Source organism: Clytia hemisphaerica, unplaced genomic scaffold (genome assembly GCF_902728285.1).
Source record: "Clytia hemisphaerica strain Z4C2 unplaced genomic scaffold, Clytia hemisphaerica genome assembly, whole genome shotgun sequence".
Taxonomy (NCBI): Eukaryota; Metazoa; Cnidaria; class Hydrozoa; order Leptothecata; family Clytiidae; genus Clytia; species Clytia hemisphaerica.
Window position 1 is genome coordinate 212,888 of NW_027104119.1, and position 19,747 is coordinate 232,634.

General features: G+C 35.1%; 2 protein-coding genes across 4 annotated transcripts; one reads left to right on the plus strand and one right to left on the minus strand.

Annotated features, from left to right (window-relative positions):
- Positions 1 to 783: 783 nt before the first annotated feature.
- Positions 784 to 11,276, plus strand: LOC136813500 (BLOC-2 complex member HPS5-like). The gene is made up of 19 exons (XM_067070014.1): positions 784 to 970; positions 2,722 to 2,832; positions 3,069 to 3,130; positions 3,383 to 3,434; positions 3,655 to 3,780; positions 3,947 to 4,000; positions 4,173 to 4,237; positions 4,429 to 4,461; positions 4,576 to 4,666; positions 4,936 to 5,018; positions 5,289 to 5,366; positions 6,568 to 6,659; positions 6,854 to 6,993; positions 7,684 to 7,797; positions 8,702 to 8,996; positions 9,326 to 9,752; positions 10,368 to 10,408; positions 10,684 to 10,743; positions 11,203 to 11,276. The coding sequence occupies exons 1-19, from the start codon at positions 893 to 895 to the stop codon at positions 11,274 to 11,276; spliced, it is 2,076 nt and encodes a 691-aa protein (XP_066926115.1). The 5' UTR covers positions 784 to 892.
- Positions 11,277 to 15,592: 4,316 nt separating this feature from the next.
- Positions 15,593 to 17,935, minus strand: LOC136813514 (galaxin-like). Of its 3 annotated transcripts, none has more exons than XM_067070034.1 (2): positions 17,863 to 17,935; positions 15,593 to 16,743 (listed from the first exon to the last, which is right to left on the minus strand). In XM_067070034.1, the coding sequence occupies exon 2, from the start codon at positions 16,667 to 16,669 to the stop codon at positions 15,800 to 15,802; it is 870 nt and encodes a 289-aa protein (XP_066926135.1). In that variant the 5' UTR covers positions 16,670 to 16,743; positions 17,863 to 17,935; the 3' UTR covers positions 15,593 to 15,799. The 3 variants fall into 3 exon arrangements, with proteins under 3 accessions (XP_066926135.1, XP_066926133.1, XP_066926134.1); XM_067070032.1 differs by lacking the exon at positions 17,863 to 17,935 and adding an exon at positions 17,033 to 17,159; XM_067070033.1 differs by lacking the exon at positions 17,863 to 17,935 and adding an exon at positions 17,029 to 17,158.
- Between the last annotated feature and the right edge of the window lie 1,812 nt (positions 17,936 to 19,747).

Consider the following 19,747-nt stretch of genomic DNA (forward strand, 5'->3'; position numbering starts at 1 on the left):
TCTTTGCTTTAAAAGTCAAGTAAATAATATGTAGCTTGTAGGCGATTACAACGGTCTAATTGAATGAATGAGCTAATTACTATCAGCATAAATTTTTTTGTAAATGATATATGCCATGTTAATTGATTTTTCTCTTACAACACAGCTATTGCATAGAGAAAAATGATTTACATAGATTGTAGAGATTAGTATTTGTGATGCTAGTAGTCACTCAATAGACGGGCACATTCAGCAAAGCCAAAAAGTCAAGCACTTTATATAATTTACTTCGCTTGTAAGCAAAGAGCATCCATTAATCTTTAACAAACTTTTTAGCTGGTAAGCTGACTAACTTTCCCCAAGATGGAAGGGAACGTGGAAGGGAAGGGCAGGGTCCACCTAGAAAAGGACTGAAAAGGATGATGTTTTTTGCCATCATTTTGTTATGTTATCAATGACTGAGTGGGAAACTGAATCATACCTGATCTTGGATAAATAATTGATGAATGCTGATAGAATTCTTCAATTTGTTTGCTGTTAGATTCTGATTAGGTGGCTGTACAGCAGGTACCGGCTAACAAAGTTCAAGGTAGTTCAAGTGTAGAGGATGTACCAGTATTACTTTTCAGAAAAATATTTCCTAGTCACCGGAGCTTCTCTACCATTTTTAGATTCCCGCCGTTGGGTATCGGGGATAATTACCGATATTAATCCGAATCGGTTAACATCGGGAAGAAAAATCTATTTATAGCACTTGCAGGTTTCTACGAGAAAGTGAAAGTGTTTTCGATTTTTCTATCTTTTACGCTTTTACCAAAATTGATCAGAATTGATCTCGTGTGCTGCATAGAAGAATTTGCTTGGCACCACCAGGTTGCTGCTACTTGATATTTCTTAGTATGCCTATTTCTCTATGGATTCTTCATTTATTTTGACTGTTTTTAAAAATCATTCTGATGTCAAAAAGTCCATCAAAAAGACCTCAATCAAAGTAAGTATTTTCCCGGGGGGGGGGGGGGCTACTAGGCTAGGGTTGCAAGCTGACAGGGGGTGCCGCTCGACCTTCGGACCCTTACCGAGACTAAAAAGGAGATAAAAGAGGAAAATTTTGTGAATTTTACGACTGTTACCGGGACAAATTTGACCAATTTTGACCAAATTTCGATCTTTCTGGTGGTAATAAGTTGAAATTGTCGTACTTCTCCCATACCTACGGCAGTCATCAAAAAAATGCTCTGTTCGCGTCGCAACGGGTGTTAAAAAAGTTCATGCGGGAGGATGGGCGGTCAAAAACATTCCCAGGTTTTTTTTAATCACGCCAGTAACTCACAGGGGCGGGTGGTAACGCGAGCAAAACAATTTTTTGATGGTCGTCAGAGCAATTGAGAAAAAAGCTATACTTTGATTTTTCTATCAACAGTGGGGCTGGAACATCGATTTTTGAGGATTACGATTTTACCAGCTTTTTAGCGATTTTTGCCTCACTAACCCAAATCTCGCAACCTCTTTATCTTAAAGGATGATCGAAATTAGAGTTTTTCAGCGTTCCGAAAAAAACGCAAAGCAGAAATTTTTTCATCTTCACAGGATCGATTCTCAACAACAAAATACATTATTTGGTCTTTGGGTTTGTTTCTGACGTTTTTCCTTCAAAGAATATCGATCACTTTCCTTTTCCCCTTGAGCGCGCGAGAAAAAAATGATTAGCTCGCATTCTCGCGCGGGCGAATAAAGATGAGGCGACAATCTTGCACTGAGGGTCTTACTTAGTTTCCGCCCTATTTTGCGCCCACCATAGAATGGTCCAAATACGGGGGTATTCCAAGTGATAAACGATGTCGTTCTGTAAGTGTTTTATTTTCTGATAGATACAAATAGTATATTGAATACTATTAACTTATTTATTTAAATATTTTTGAACCCAAATTCAAATATCTGGTTAAATAAAAAACAAATGACAGCAGTTCTGTTTTTCCCTCAAACCCCGGGAAAAGTTTTTTTGCCGACTTAGCTATTTTACAAATTTCGGAAAAGAACTCCCATAGGAATTCCGATTCATAACCCGATTGGTTCATTCCAAGAAAGTCATAATGGCAGATAATTTTAAAAGTTTCTCTGAGTAAATGTGTGTAATTTATTGATGTTGATGGCTTGTTGATTCTTTAAAGAAAAAAGATAACAGGTATAGCTTTTTCTAATCCTGGAATATCGAGGTTCCAGCTACACTGATCAAGAGAGCCTTGTAAACATTCCAACAACTTACATCGAAATGATCTATTGCAGCTCAGTCTACCATTTTTAGCACGGCCTGAGGATTGAGCCGAGAACGCTCCGCGCGGGTGAAAAACTTCAATCTGTCAATCATTTTCTCAAACGAAGAGGACGCGAAGCGATTCTAGCTTTACGATAACGCTGCGGATATCATCAGTGGATAGTATTCAATTATCATTATACCTTTATTTTCATTCCTAGAGCTTTTGCAAAAAAAAAGGAAGAATAGAAAAGTTGTATTTTTTACTGCTCTAGTCACATACTGAATTTGAATAAATGGTGTTTTTTTGCAAACTTCAAAAGACTGATTTTTGTCCTGCTATTGTGGGACTTTAGCTTAAGTGCTTTTGCGTGCAGCATAGGGTACAAAGTCCAAATATGTGTTTCCCGTAATTTTTGTATGAAGAATTAGTATTATACTGTAAGTTGTAATTTCTGTTTCACAATCGATCTCCTCCATTTCTTTTTTAGTACAATTGTTTCGCCACTTCAAAGAGCTACATTTGTTTTGGAGCAAGTACTGGTAGTACTTATGTTTATGGTAGGAGTAATGGAGAACTGCTCCGGTTCTTTGGCAATAAGGTAAAGTTTTTAATTATTAAATGGATCCTCATTTCTTGGTTGGTGTATTTAGAAGTGATCAGGTGCAGTGGGGTTTCCTCATCGAATTTTAACATTTTCTGATGTCTTGAAGACAAAAAAATATGCTTAGCGCTTTAATATTGAGATATTCTATATCCTAAGTTAAAATTTTACAGATTTAGAACCTCTAATGACCATATCTTTTTTGTTTTTATTTCTTATCAATCTCATTTCAGGTTCATGGTATAGTAGGATTGTGTTTTTCTCCTGATGAAAAGTATATTACAGCTGCTGACAGGTTGATAAATTTACATTGTTAACAAACTTTGTTCTTAAATACAAATTTTGTTGTTAGCACATCAATTGTGTCAAAGCTAATTGTGTCAAAGCTTAGGATGAGCAAAAAAATGATCTTAGCAAGTGAACTTTTTTTATGATTTTAAAAGTTTTTTAGTCATTTATGATCTGATAGGTAAATGATGGGCTACAAAATGTTTATTGTAAGCTGCAATTTTTATCATGGGTTATAGTATTGATTTATTTTTCCTAGAACTGGAAATGTGACTTGTTGGGAAATAACCTCTCAGAATTATGATTTCAAGGTATAAATATTGGTGTTTTTTTTATCAATTACTGTTGCTGCTTTATTTGTGACAAAGGACTTTAAGTATAATAGAAACAAAATTCAAATTGACAGGATCAGAGCAATTTGTTTAGACTTCTGTATTTTGGAATATTTTGATACATTTCATTCGTACATTCCAGTCAGTCATTAATAAAAGCTTTGTATAGAAATGTTCCAAATGTGTTTTGTCATCCTAGATCATCAAAGAATTTATTGAATTTGACGGGACAACTATCACATCAATGTGTTGGGATGAATACTCTTCAAAACTTTTTGTTGGTAATTCAAAAGGACTAATCATGGGTTTTGCTGTTGGTTTTGCAGTAAGAGTGATTTTTTTATCACATGGTTATTTACTAGCTCCAGTTAAATATTTTAAATTGCTATTTTTCAACATTGAAATACTTAATGTTAGTCAGTATAAGTTACTTATTATGTTATTAAATTATATATTATTGAGAATTGAGATGCTGGAGTTTCTTTCTTTAGGCATTTCATAAATTGGAAGTGATTCGAAAAGCTGGTGACCCAATTGTTCAGATGGTAAGTTTGATGCACATTCACATCTTCAAACTCAAACTCAAACTGCCTTCTTCTTTATGATCAATCCTGCTACAAGATCTTGATTTCAATACAGTATGTTTAAGGTTTATCTTTTGCAATACTTTTTTTAAGTAAATGATTTATATATTTCTCTGTTTTTTTATCTTTCAAGGATGTATGTAATGGTAAATTGGTTGTTTCAAGTACAACCAAAGCAATCCTATGTTTACTTGAAAGGTTAGATATTCCTTCCTGATTTTAAATGTCATCACCTTTCTCGTCCAAAGTTAAACTTTTACCAAAAATTTAGATATTCAACCACGTAAAATAGAAAAAGAATAGGTAGAAACTGCTTTTTATTGTACATCTCCAATATGCATCACACAATTTAAAATTTTTCAATCAGCTGTTATTATCTTTCATTTTAGGTCTCAATTTTGTCAGATTGGTACAAAACCAAGGTAAATTTTATAATTAAATTGCTATAGAATGTTTTTTATTGTGAGTCACTCTGTTTTTAGTAATTACTTGCTGCACACCATCGTAGTAATAGTACCTATTTTTTTAATTTTTAGAGATGGTCTGTATGGAACTTGTTTTCTTAAAGCCAGACCAGAGAACCAACCAGTTATTTATTCTGCAAGACCTGGCTCAAGGCTTTGGGAGGTATATATTTTATATTTTCACTAAGCTGCAGTATAATCAAAGTGTATCTTCTTAATCATAATATCCTAATCGTAAATTAAAAATGGGTTTACCTTTTTCTACCAATTGTAGGATAGACCCAGATATGTAAAGTATTCCTTTTTTCATAACTCTATGAAATATCTTTGTCATCGTTCAACGTATCTTACCATGTGCTTAGGCACCACTGCGCAAGTACAAATTTGAGAAAATTATATTATAATAAAGACACACTTCTCATTATATCTAAGGTTGATTTCAATGGTCAAGTCTTGGCAACTCATCAGTTCAAAGAATCACTTAGTACTCCACCAACACCTCTTGTCACCAGCAGGTTAGTATGTTAGATATTAAAAGAATTTGACTGTTTTTATTATGAAGCCTAACTTCAATAGCTTATTGAACTAGTGAACCACTGAACATTATTTAAAAAAAGTTATTTAGCACCAAATTTAAAGATCGATTTGTCTTTACAATGAATGAAGCAAAAATTTATTAAAAGTTTCATTTTGTTTCAAGGTTTCGCATTCTTTCGGACAGAATCACTCAAAGCCAGTCAATTAAAGCTCTTGCACCAACTTTAACTAATTATTTTTTTCTTCAGAGAATTGAAATTTCATCCATCAAACACGGTCTGGAACTCACCTCAAGGCTTTAACTTTCCAAAACTATGTCCGCTCATGTAAGATAAATTTGTCTAGTATATTCACTAGCATTTTATATCTATATATTAATAGCGGTGCTTTGTGTGTCTGTGTGTCACCACTTTCGTTTTCGCTTTGTTTGTGTTTTAAAATTATGACTTTTAGTCTCTTGCTCCACAACTTTGTTCTATTGGATTCGCGCCATTTGCAAAAGATCGGATAGAGCTTGGTTTAGACTTTATTCAGCCTTTGTTTTGAAATTTAAGGCCCATCTACATTTTAGTAATTTTAATTTCTGCCCAGAGTTGCCTTTTTCTCTCTTCTTTTGTTTTAAATGTTTTCGAATGTATTTAACGATCGTATTTATTAATGACATTCGAATTCTTTTCAAAACAAAACAATTTCATTTCATAGAAAAGAATATTTCAAAAGTAAATCAAAACATAAAAATCAAAAAGTTTGTGGACAACAACAGCATTCAAAGGACCATATAAAGCATATGAAAAAATGGGTTCACTTCTTTCTCCTTATATGTTGTCTTATAAAAATTTTCAAGTCGTCGTTCGGTCGTTATGTTACAAAGTGTGTACGTCATTTTTATGTTTAAATTCGAAAAGTTATGCTAAGGGTTTAAAAAAGCAACTTAGAATTGTCTTTTTTTTTTTTTCGATCTGATAAAAAACAAAGAGTTACACTATTCTTTGTGACCTTCCCACTTTTTCCTGAAAAATTGTCATTTAAACTGGACGGTATATTTAACGCGAGCGAAGCAAAAAAATTAACTACCTGCAGAGTCGTTTTAAACGATGCTCTCTCTGATAACTTTTCACTTAAACAAAAAATTATGTCACGGGGGGACAGTAAACGATCCAAATATGGTTAAAAGATAATTTTTTGTTTGATCGCTTTTTTGAGCCAGCTTCAAGATCCAAAGGACTTTTAGTGCGTTCAGGTACAGCTTAACCGGCGTGCGACGCCGGGTACCGGCTAGTTTGAAATAATAACAAAAAGCTATTCTCCTGAAAAACTGTGAGATGGTTGCTCTTTATTGGGAATTAATCACTCAATCGACTGTTTAAAAATGGATTTGAAATGTAAACAAGCTTTTAGGTTAAGAAAAAAATGTTGTTCCTTTTCTTCCAGTATGAAGCAAGAAACAAATATTTGCCTATGATGGATTATTTTACCTTAAGTGTTTATATCAGAATAAGTTTCACTGTGAAAATATTTTGTTTTTAGGAATCGTTATTTGGTGACTTGGTCCAGTCTCGGTATTTATATGATTGATCCATCCATTGGTTCAATTGTCGCCTGGAACGATCAAATAAAAGGTGATTTTGCACTTTTTCTTCCTTAAAGTATTTGAAAATGTGTATGAATGATGGTGTTTTGTGATTAGATTTATCTTAATGCTTTTGAATGAAAAAGATTATCAAGAAAGATAATTTCTGTTTCATTAGGTTTGATTAGTCTTCTTCATTTTGAGAGAAATCTAATTTTAATTCTAAATTTAATTTTTTGTTAGATATTCTTGATGTGTGTTGCACGCAAAACTCCATTTACGTACTACATCATAATGGTGCTCTAACCGCAATCGTTCTGATGGATGTGAAAGAGTGTTTATTGGAACTTCGAAAGCTTGAAGAATGGATGAAGATTGCCGAGGTAGGTTTCATCACTTCAGAGTTTTCTAAACTTATTGGGACGTTTTTATTAAGGGGAGTTCAAATATATCGTTCGGAAATTCGGAAAAACTCAACAACTTCATAGTTATAAGATATTTTTCCGATGCTAATCAAAAATAGTGTGACATTGTAAAAAATGCTCAAAATCAACTTTTTGGAATAACTCTTCATATTTTTTGAGTCAGCCATAGAGATTTCACAGGGTAATAGACCTCAACGTGGAGATATGATTTAAAAATTTTTTTTTTGTTATTTGAGTCAAAATTGTGGCTGCAGTTCAAAAATTCTAGTTTTTTTTCAAGTGTATGCCACACGATATTGAAAAGTGATCTCTGAATGGGACCTTCTAGACTTGAAAGAAGAAAGGCTGAATTTTCCAAAAAGTGTTAAATGTACATACTTTTGCGTTGCTAAATTTACTTTTTTGTGGCTTTTTTGTCAGCCACATATTCTACTCACACTTCATGCTTTAATATATTCAAGTTGAGTAAGCCACAAAATTTCGTTCTTTTTGCAACAGGTAGATAAATTATTCAGCTTAACCATGGATGTATTTTGACATGTAAGCCACATGAAGGCCTCATTCTATGAGCAAAATAGTGGATGACATCAAAAATGTCACAAAACAGGGGTTAATTTTTGATTAGCATCTTCCGTCACTTGGTTTTAGGTATCGCTACAACAGGAAGAAGGGATTTTGAAAAGTGTGGAACAATTTTTATCAATAGGATTTGATGATGTTTTACAAAGACTAAAGGAGGACGAACAAGCGAACACTGAAAAGGTACACTTTCAATTCAAAAACTGGAAGCTTTATTTCTCTGTATTTTTTATATATTTATAATGTGTGTCATCATTTTCATAATGACATATAGTAAGTCTCGCCCTCTACTTGATTAAATGAGTACTCTTGATTAAACGATGTCTGTTTCGTTTCAACTTTCTCATTATTATATCAAAATATAAAAAGGTATTAAACTCATTCAAATGTACATTAGAAGTCCCCCCCCCCTTTTTTTGGAAAGTTAGAAAAATTGTTTGTACTAGTAATCGTATGGTTTGGAGTGCAATTAACGATTAATCACGAGTAACAAAGGAGAAAATAGTAAATTACAGTATTTTCTCCTTTGTTACGAGTGATTAATCGTTAATTGCACGACAAAACATACAATTCCGAGGTAATCGTCAGTAAATAATCATTAGTAAATCATAGTTTTTTTAGAAAAAGGGAAAATTTTTGACATTCGAATTGCTATGCAACTTATGTACACAAAGCGAATTTTTGAAGTATGAGGACTAAATTCATAAAAAAGCATGATCCGAAAAGCGAAAAATGTAATTCAAGAGTGCGAAAAGTGGTAATAGTGCAATTAACGATTAATCGCACTCCTCTAAACCAATCAGATTCGAGTAATTTTGCATGGCTGACGATTATAAGTTTAAGAACGAGATAATATACCTAGATCCAATTAAGATATTTTGACAAAAGTAATAGTAAAAGTAATAAATTTTCCAGTATGAAATACTAGTTTGTGTCGGTTTGACGGCTTCAAAGTTTGAAATGACAACATTTTCAAGATAATTCCTTATCCTTATTCCTTTATTCATTAAACCAAATCAAGGATTAGGGAAATGTCTTTCATATCTTTCATTATCATACCATAAAAAAATTCTTATGGTGTTATTAGAGTGATGTCATTACGGAGTTTGAAGAGTTCATCCAGCGAGTGGAGAAATGTCACATTGAAGTGCGTACGCTGGTCCAAGAACGTCTCAACCAACTCAAGTTGAACGCAAGCGATGAAAATGTACGCCCACCCGACGATCAAGATGAAAGTGGAGATGAAGTCAGGTCAACTGTTACTTCTTTAAGTGGAATAAGCGAGACTAGTAGTAAAATCAGTTTGACTCGATTAGCTGACATGAAAGATAATCTGGTACAGAAAGCTGCCAATGCAATGGTTTCCAAAGTTATGAAGACTGGTAAGACTTTGTCTTTTGCTATTTTAGAAATCTTTGCACTCTTCTTTGCACTCTTGATTTGTGTCAAGTTTATATATAAAACTGAGAAGTTTTGACCAAATACCTCAGTCTCGTTACATTTAAATATTGGATATTTTGTCAGTCAACACCTTACATAGTAAGTCAAAATGTAACGTAAATCTTTTGCGAACTTTTAATCACAGTGATTGACTTTGAATTAAAAAGGTCAGAAAATAATCTCTCTTCTTCTGCCAACAACTTTTAATCACTGTGATTGACTTTGAATTATATATAATAAATTCTTTCATCTTCCATAAAATGTGCCACAGGTTTTATGAAGAAAGCTTTCCGTGACGCCCTTGAGTCTGAAGGCGTTATCATTGACAACAAGGAACAACTCCCTACCACACGCCCTTCAACCCTTCACATGGAAGTCTTACGAACAAAGAGCACACCTAACTCACCGCGCGTTTTCAAGAAGCCAGCTTCAATTCAAAGAAATAACTCTGATCAACTCTTAAAAACCGAGGCGTCAACGCCTGCTGACCCAAGACAACGTTTCTTGGCGCGAAAAACAGTCTCTACACCAGCATTGAATCTTGACGAGTCTGAACAAACAAAATCTACGGAAACCGATTCAAATTTTACGGGGGCCGAAAGTTCGGACAGTACTACGATGGGTAGCACTCCAACAAGTTTTCAGCAATCGACGATGGCAAGTGATTCTGACTCTTTGGTGATCCGTAAGAAAGCAAGGTATGAATTCTAGTTTGAAATTTTATTTGGTACCTTTCCTTCACAATCCACTGTAGGTTCATTTAGAAATTGAGTCTGTCGTTTTCAAAGCTTCATGGCGTTTGATAGAAACAAATTTTTTTCGTGAATTTACACCGCCAGACAGAAAATTTCCACTTTGACTCATAATAACACAATATAATAACAAAAATTTGCGAGAAAGTTTGGATTCCATCTTTTTTTGAAATATTTGTTTCTGTTCTTAACCTTTCAATGATCACTTGAAAAAAGAAGCGTGTTAACTTAAAGTCCGGTTTAACACATTTTTGGATCTGGGTTTTGATTTTTTCAAAGCGATTCTTATAACATCTTAATTGTCATAAAATACTGTATTTAAAGGCGTGGTCACGAGTTTTAGAACCAGAACGATTATTTTTCCTTTAACAATATAGTTTTGGAAAGAGTCATTTGGTGTCTGAAATTTCAAAAAAGGTCGGAAATTCAACAAGTTGTACCACGTCAAAGTGACGTAACGAATTTTTCCTGGACCTACTTTTTGTAACATTCCGGTTGCTTTAATCAGATAAAGCACCAATCAAACTTGATAAAATGAAAAATCGTTATTTTTCTTTTCAGAAAACCAAAAAAGAAACGGAAAGCAAAAATGGTGGAATTAAGTAAGTAAGATTTTATTATCTAACCCCCCCATGCCTGAATGATTTCTGTTTCTTCGATAAGAGCTTACCCATTTATTCAAATAAATATTTTTATAACCTTGATACATCATCCGTTAGTCATTTTGTTGAGATTTTTCCAAGTGTGGACCAACCTTATACTTAAGCAAAGGCATTTTTTTCAGCTGCTGTTGTGAAAGAAGGAACGAATTTTGAGTAATTTAGAACCGAAATCATAACAAAATCTTTATTCGTTGCATTTTCTTTCTGTTTAACAGCTATGGCAGAAGAACCACAGGACGACCCCCTTCCAACTGAATATAGTAAACAAAAAACCGGTGAGAGTTAGAATATAACCTCGTAGTGCTGATCTATGTAGGGGTGATCACAAATCTTTAGGATGCGTGCACATGTTGAGAAATATGGAAATTAAACCTTTTTATTTGCATGTTGAAGTGCGCATGACTGTTTAACGGTCTTTCAACTTTGCTGTTGGGCATAAAGAGAGGGCTTTGGTTTGAGATTTTGTTGAAGGGACTCTAGCCTTTTTTATGACAGAGACGAACACTTTTGATAAAAATAAACCAATCTCGTCCCCAGGATTTCCGTTACTGATGGACGCCAAAGAAAAATATGCGCTATCCAGTAAGCATCAAAAAGCCGATAATACGCAGGGAACAAGATTGTAAACAAATTAGATTCGATGAAATACATTTCTATGATAAAGCTTCAATATATTATAGGATATTATATGGAAAGCTTTGGTACAAATATTTCTATTTTTTTAACAATTTCAGATAATTTAATGGATCAAGATCTCCCACCGTTCTTCGTGGAAAACATTCTCAAGGTTTGTCTTATTTTCCTTTAATAAAAACGGCTTCGACAGTAAGGCGCTGTGGAAAATATATGGCTGAAAATCTAATAATAAGATTGAAATATGTGGTTGCATTCAACGCCCACCTTTTCAGTTGGTTTTGTAATCTTCTGATTTTCCATCCATCACGAAAAGTTGGTTTTTATTTGCATGCATTAGGCTGGACGTGTTTATACGTAGAAATGCAAATAAACGTAAGAAGCCAAAGATTGTGTAAACCCAAGAAATTAAAACGTAAAACACATTTTTTCGAAACGATATTTCGACCTTTACAGACATTGTCGCCCGAATTTTTAACCCTGAAAAACGACGTGTTATACTCAAATGCGAGATAAGTTATCTAGATTAGGAAGAATTCAATGTCGAAATCTTTCAATCCTCTAAACACACAGAGTGCGCGGTTTTTTAAGTTAGAATATGACGTTATTTCCTATCTAGAGTATGTTAGTTAAAAAATGGTTAATTGTTGTAAGTTCGATTCAGTATTGGGTATATTTTTACCCTGTTTTACCCTGTCTTCTTTTCAATAATGAATCAATCCAACTACATTCAAAGTGAGTCTTACTTATTGATACCCGGTATAATCGGATGAAAAGTCTCTCGTCCAATTGTCCATTTATTTATCCATAAATGATGATCATGATATTAACCAAAAACAGGGGGGTGCTGTCAATCATTTTTCTTTGAATCTCTGATTGAAAGTTTCGGTCACCACTTACTTCGTATGTGGCTTTGTGCATTATCAATTGATTTTCAAGAAAATAGAAATCTGTTGAAATCCCTTGGAAAAAGAAACACACCATGGTTAACCACGAAAAAAAATATTTTTTTAGTGAATAAAGCACGAAAAGATTGTTTAGAATCATTTCACTTATTACTCAATCGTGATGCACATTAACATGTTGGGAATAGATAAAGGTCTATTTGTAACACTTGTTACAATCAATGTTTTTACTGGATTAAGCGCAAGATCACCATCTGATGCAAGAAGTTCAAAAGAGTTAAAAAACGATTACTGGAATTCGTGGAAGACTCGTTTTAAATCAAAAAACAAACCGATAACCAATAGACCAACAATGGTGTGGAAAGATTTTGAATGGCTCGCAAGAACACCAAAACCATTTGAAAGATTTGAAAGATTTGAAATCAAACCATTACCAAAGATTCCAAAGTTGAGAATAAAGACTCCAAAAATTCCGCGGATAAAGCTGAGATTCCTTGGTTTTCTTGGCATCCCTCTTCTCTCTTTCTTAGCTTTCTTGTTGAACCTCTGCTTATGTCGAAAAAGAAGGAATGTGTATGAAGGTACAACTTTTGTCTATCGTGCTGATGATGAAACGGTTCGCTTGAATGTTGATGAGCAGATACGTGATCAAAACGGTCAGCCACACGATCAATACGGTCAGCCACGTGATCAATACGGTCAGTCACGTGATCAATACGGGCATCCCCTCGATCAAAACGGTCAGCCAAACGATCAATACGGTCAGTCGCTTGACCAATATGTTCAATTCGACCAGGCAACTGATCAATACGGTCAGTCGCTTGACCAATATGATCAATTCGACCAGGCAACTGATCAATACGGTCAGTCGCTTGACCAATATGATCAATTCGACCAGGCAACTGATCAATACGGGCATCCCCTCGATCAAAACGGTCAACCACACGATCAATACGGTCAGTCGCTTGACCAATATGATCAATTCGACCAGGCAACTGATCAATACGGGCATCCCCTCGATCAAAACGGTCAGCCACACGATCAATACGGTCAGTCACGCGACCAATATGATCAATTCGACCAGGTAACTGATCAATACGGTCAGTCACGCGACCAATATGATCAATTCGACCAGATAACTGATCAATACGGTCAGTCACGCGACCAATAGGTTTATTTAACCGTTCAACGATGTAAAATGGTCTTGAACAAGGGAATTTTTATGGCTTGCACCAAATTAACACTGAATGGGATCAATATAGGTAATTTCAACGCTTAATTTTGCACTTGCATTTGAAAATTTTATACAGTAAAACAATTTTTTTAATTTGTCACGCATCTTCTTACGAAATATATCAAATTTTGCAAAATGATGAACAAAATCCGTTCTTTAGGGGAAGAAACTTTGACGGAAAATTCACAAAAGTTAAGTCTTGATTTTCTTCTTCATCAAATCTTTGCGATGCAATTTTCAGATTCAAGAATAGTTTGCCTAACAATAAATGTATGACATATCATAGTTTTGTTGGTTACCTTAGTCAAAAAACACATTTAAAAAATATGAAAAATTCACTTTGATCAGAGCCCTTAAAGAATACATATTTCTCAACAAGATTGTCTTCTTGGAATAATTTTTCCTCTACAACATTTATGATAGTTCAAATTGTAAGCCTTTGTTCCACAACACGAACTTGAAGACGCATTTTGCGAGGGCAAACCCAAGATACGGCCAGCACAGCAAATACGGTAATTAATAGCGTACGATTTGGCTCCACAACATGAGGATGTCGATGCCTTACCAGATGGCAATGTTAGTATGTTACCTTGACAACAAATTCTGTAGTTTGGGTTGTACGGTCTGCTAGCACACGTTGATGAGCGGCGCCCTCGGAGATGGTGAATTTCTGTGTAAGGAAATAAAAAGTTTAGCAAGTAAGATTGAAACTCCAGCGGCCGAAAAGAAAAAAATTCATTAACCTATTAAGTGCCACCGGCATCGAACATGCAGGCGTGTGCGCGAAATTCAAATAAAAAAATATTCGAAAATTGAAGTTACGGATTGATGACACTTTATGAGTTAAGACCAGTCTTTACTCGGAGAGGCATTGGTAAAGTATGGTCTGTAAGCTCTAAATGATATCACCAAACAGCTCCTAGGAAACCTCGTAATTTTGAACAATCTGTTTCTTTCCCTTCCCTTTCCCTTACATACCTTCAGTTGATATTTGAATGACCAGGAAAGTTAACAAAATGAAAATGGTCTTCATTTTTCTTTGGTTTGTCCGTTTCTCGAAGATTCACCAGTTCAGATTCTTCTTAATAAAGAGAAAAAAACTACAGAATTCCTTTTTATACCATCAACATCTGTTTTTCAGACACCGATGTTTGGTTAAAATGTTTTGAAATATTGTTAACATTTATGTAACCTGATCAAAGAAAGGGTTAAGAAATTGAAGGTAGAGATACACGCTTGTATTTCTTTGTTTTTGTGTCAACATTTTTACTATTTCTTTCAATCTAGAGTTTAGGAGCCTAAAATAGGCTCTGTTCGGATAGATTCATATAATTTTTTATTTATAAAACACTTAAACTTGTCTAGATCACGAAATTAGTTGGTTCTAAAACCAATGATTTTTGATGTTTCAGCATTTAACATGCTCCATTTTTGGAGCCTAATTGACAAAGTTTTGCAAACGAGTCCAATTACATTTATCTACTTATGACCCCCAAATTAAAGAATCAAATTTATATTTTTGCATTTTTTGGAAAATATTTTTATATGGCTTGTATAGGCTGCACACGCATCCCCTCCGAGTTGGTTAGGGTGACCTGTTTCAATTTATTTCAAAAATTTTATGTGTATTTTTAAATGAACGAAGATACTGTTTTTGAATTTCATTCTTTGAAATTGATTTATAAATTATAGTCTCTACCCGTGAAATTTTTTTTTAACATACACGCCCATAGCAACATTCATAGAATCTGCTATCATAACTTTTCTGCCCACAGCTCCATTGTCATGGACAACTTTGCCACTGCAACAGGTATAGAATCTGCTATCTCATCTTTGATAGCCACACACCGCTCTCCGTTGACGTCTATGAACTTCTTAGAAGAAAGATTTGAAGTCGTTAAAAGTCTATCACTTTCTTGGAAAATAGACTTACTTAATAGATCCCATGAAATACGGTTTGTCAATGTTAATTTTAGATAATGGTATTAAGCAAATGATTCCCAAGCTTAAATAGAAAAGTTAGGCGGCTATTTGAGTAATTTTTTAGTGACAGACAAAGTTGGGCAGTCTTATGCTTTCTATAATCAGATACACGCTTTCTTTTTGTAAAAATGGTGTAAATCCATTTTATCGTGGATATTCTTAACTTTTTTGGGAAAACCATCCTAAAATATTCTTACAGCATTCTAGGTTAGGATCCTAATTCAGACTAGATTTAACATTTAGTACATACGTCTCAAGCATAAAATGGCACTTTTGTGAAAGCATTGAGCCTTACTTTGGGGTAATTGGCAATTTATAATTGAAAATGCTCTAAAAATGGCATTTTAGCTTAAGCAGCAAAATTCCATGATTGTGACATTCCTAGCATATTCTTAATTTTTTGGCCATTTTCATCATGGACATTTTTATAAAGTGTATTTTTATATTTAAAAAAGCGTCTACAATAATCGCAAATTAAAATTAGTGGGTGAGTAAGGATTTTCTTGCCTACCAAAGGATAGTTCACGTCAAAGTTTCATCAATACAATAAATAAAAATTATTTCGTGTAAAATTGCTCAACACACTCGACCATAACAACATTCGTTGTGAAAAGCATCATAACTCTCCCGCCCACAACATCTCGGTGCTCGACCAGACTTCGGTACAACATTACCGACACAACACATCTGGTACATTGAATCGTAAGCTTTACGTCCGCAACAAGCAGGTAATCGTCCCGATCGTGCAACAATATCACCATAGCAACACATGCTTGAATATGCGTCATAACCTTTTGAACCACAACACACAGACCAGAACCCAGTCCTCGGCACTAGCTTATTATTGCAACACATTTGGTTAGCGGCGTCGTAGCTAATCCGTCCGCAACAGGCCGGGTACCTTCCAAGCATAGGCACGATATTTTTCAAACAGCACATACTCCTTAAAGTGTCGTAACTTTTTGACGCGCAGCAATTAGTGTTTTGACCGCCTTTCCGTGGAGAGACCTTCCCAGAGCAGCATATTTGATAAGCAGGATCATAACTTTCCTTACCACAACATTGCGGATCATTCCCAGTTTTAGGGACGATGTTTCCACCACAGCACATTTCATAGGAAGCATCATACCCCTTGGAGCCACAACAATTTGGTTGACCTCCAGGTCGTGGCACAACGTCCCCCTCACAACACATATTGTGTAAAGCATTAAAGCTCTTTCTCCAGCAGCATCTAGGTTTACCCCCGGTTTTAGATTGTATATTACCATAGCAACAGATGTTGTAGCTTGCATCGAACCCTTTTGATCTACAACAGGATGGCTGTGCACCGGAACGAGGCTGAATGTTTCCTTGGCAACACATGTTATAGACAACATCGTACCCTTTTGAACCACAACAACTCGGCCAACGTCCAGATCTCGGTACGATGTTACCATAGCAACACATTTCATATCGGGGGTCGTATCGGTAAAATCCACAAACTGCCCGACGATCTCTTTTATGATAAGGATGGGTAAATCCTAAGGATTAAATAAAACCAGATATCATACTATTTACACACTATATAGAGTCAGCCTAGAGTCAGCTCGCAGATTTTCAAGGAAAGATTTTCGAACGTTTTAATTTCAAAATTACCGAATCTGATGGTTGCAAACCATGAATGATAACACGATGATTTCGCCTAAGGGAGCACGAGCATCTAAAGGATTATTATGATGATATCATGGCGTTCTAAATCTACATGGTTCGTTTACTTTTGTTTTGACAAGAATATTTACGGAATGATTTTTTTGAAGACTACTTACTTACTCTCAAGGTTGCCGAGCTCTGCAGATAAATAATTCATATGAAATGTTAACACAAAGATGAACATTTTTGTCATTGTGGAACAGGTCATCCCACATACATAGATCTAAGGTTTTGATTTTGTGATATCGCCTCTACTTTTATGAAACAGCTAATGAAAATCGATACCGATTATAAAGTTCCATTCATCTCATACTAATAACTGGAAGAAAGTTTCGTTAGAAAGGCGGCTGGCTCCAGTGTGAGTGGACAAAGTCGATGATCGATTAATGGCCCTGAAAAACCCTTAAAATTAACATGTTTTCGTGACTTTTGGTCAATTCGTATTTTTAACTGTTTATTAGTATTTATTTCGAAGTACTTCATTGGGCACAGCTCCTGCTTATAAAGAAACATAGCTTGACTTAAAACGAGGATATCAGACAGGAAAGCACATGAAAAAAATCATTTTTATGGGCCAAGGCGAGCCGTTTGAAGTAAGGGGACCAATATTTTGGAAAAAACTTTTGCACCTTATAAAACGCTATTCTATTGAATATAAACAGATTTTCGATTTTAGTCTTCAAAGAAGTGAGTTGGTTTAGCTACACTTTTTGTTATAAGCAACTCCAATTTTCGGGTCAGGGCTGGAGTTGCTAAACATTTAGCTCATTTTCTGAAAAATCTACTTTGACCACCCACCCCTGATACATATTATACCACATTATGCTTTTTGGGTTAATAGCTTTCGTTTGCCATGGTAAAATTCTCACTAAAGTTTTTTACAAGATAAAAAAACCCCGCTGATTTGTGGGTTCAAACCTTAACAACCATAAAAACGTGCATTAAAATACCTACAATTGCAAGAGTAGTAGCAGAAATAAATCAATTATAGAACGACTTTAAACATCCTCAAATTTTATTTACTGTGGACTCTCGCTAATTCAAACTTTAATATTCGAATCTTTCTATAATTCACAGTTCCCATCAAAATTATTCCCCAATCTTCACGTCATAAATCAAAATAAAACATAACACGGTTATAACTCAATTGGAATTCAGTATTATTTTTAAGAATCTAATATTGAGAATTTTATTTATATATATGAAAAATACATGAAAACAACTTTGACAACTTCAAAACGGTAGCTATAAAGTTATCCTTTTAACATAGTCGACCATTGCAGCAACTTCTGAATCGAGTGTTATAACCTGTTTGCCCGCAGCACGCGTTGTTAGATCCTTTGAAGTCCAATCTGCCACTGCAGCATATACTGAATCGAGTGTTATAACCATTTTGCCCGCAGCACGCGTTGTTAGATCCTTTGAAGTCCAATCTGCCACCGCAGCATATACTGAATCGAGTGTTATAACCTTTTTGCCCACAGCACGCGTTGTTAGATCCTTTGAAGTCCAATCTGCCACCGCAGCATATACTGAATCGAGTGTTATAACCTTTTTGTCCGCAGCAGGCATTGTTAGATCCTTTGAAGTCCAATCTGCCACCGCAGCATATACTGAATCGAGTGTTATATCTTTGATAACCACACACCGCTCTGCGTTCACGGCTATGAGATTCTGAAAGGAAAACGGAGAGTGTTGTTGAAGTTTTTGATACGTTAAATGCGAATCTTTTAATGTCAGGTTTCCTGTTCTAACTTCACCATTCCTTCTCATAGATAGAAAGGATAAGATGATATAAGAACAAGGGAAGATGGATTTGTTGTTTGTAACCTGGTTAAAAAGGCAAAATCTAGTTTTGAAAAGGAAATCTTATGTTTGATTAGAGTACTGGGTTCGAACATGTTACATATTTACCTCCTTCCTTCAACTCATTTGAACTTGTTTGTTGAAAAACAAAACAAACAAGAAAAAGAAAAACGATTTTCATCATGATACCAAGAGTTAACTTTGTTGTCTGTTTCTTGTTGTTTATCTTCTCTGTCTGATGGTGAGCTTCTTAATACTGTTCTCTTCTTGCGTTTCTATTTATTTGCATGTGGCAATGAACAATGGAAATGAACTCATCGTCATATTTTGTCTTATAAAAATGTATAAGCTAGTCAAATTTCGATTTCTCGGGATTTTGGAGTGTCAGCGTTTCAGCATTTTTTTCTGTGATAATATTTTGATGACGTAAATGACAGTTGATATCAAAACATTAAGAACTGTAGTTAGCAAAACATATAAGAACTGGAAGTAGATTAGATAATATTACTCAACAACTCTTTAAGCTTCCGTGTTATAGTGACTTTTTTCGCGTGGGGCCGAAAGCCTGGGGGGCACTCGATTTCTAAACGACGGCATGTGCCGCCAAAAAATGGCTTTCAAAATCGGACCCTTACATTGCAGCCCTTGAGCAGTGAAAATGTACTCTTACTGTGCATTTTACCGAACGTTTCTGACCCTTACAGTGTAGTTTTCATATCTTTTTTCTGCTGAAGCCACCTCAAAATGAGCCTGAGATGTCGACACAATCTGCAAAACAAATCAAAATGGGTGCGAGTCAAAACTATAAAGATACATCAGATTTTCACTGTAATTCAGCATTCCCAAAACACACCCTTACAATGTATGAAGCTAAAAGAGACCCTTGCAGTGCATTCTATCAAAAGTACGCCCTTCGAGGGTCTCGAAAAACCTACCCCTAAGAGTGGCACATGCTGTGGGTCGGACTCAAATGGAGTGCCCCCTCCTCCCGGGCCGACAAAGCAGGCCGACAAAGCAGGCCGACATTAT

What these genes read in the sequence shown, in the direction of transcription:
- LOC136813514 (XM_067070032.1), bottom strand. Translation starts at nt 17,120, where the DNA reads ATGACCTGTTCCACAATGACAAAAATGTTCATCTTTGTGTTAACATTT. An exon ending in AGAGCTCGGCAACCTTGAGA is followed by an intron (nt 16,744 to 17,032) that starts GTAAGTAAGTAG and finishes TTTAATCCTTAG; the next exon opens with GATTTACCCATCCTTATCAT.
- LOC136813500 (XM_067070014.1), top strand. Translation starts at nt 893, where the DNA reads ATGGATTCTTCATTTATTTTGACTGTTTTTAAAAATCATTCTGATGTC. An exon ending in TTCCAAAGTTATGAAGACTG is followed by an intron (nt 8,997 to 9,325) that starts GTAAGACTTTGT and finishes AATGTGCCACAG; the next exon opens with GTTTTATGAAGAAAGCTTTC. An exon ending in ATATAGTAAACAAAAAACCG is followed by an intron (nt 10,744 to 11,202) that starts GTGAGAGTTAGA and finishes TAACAATTTCAG; the next exon opens with ATAATTTAATGGATCAAGAT.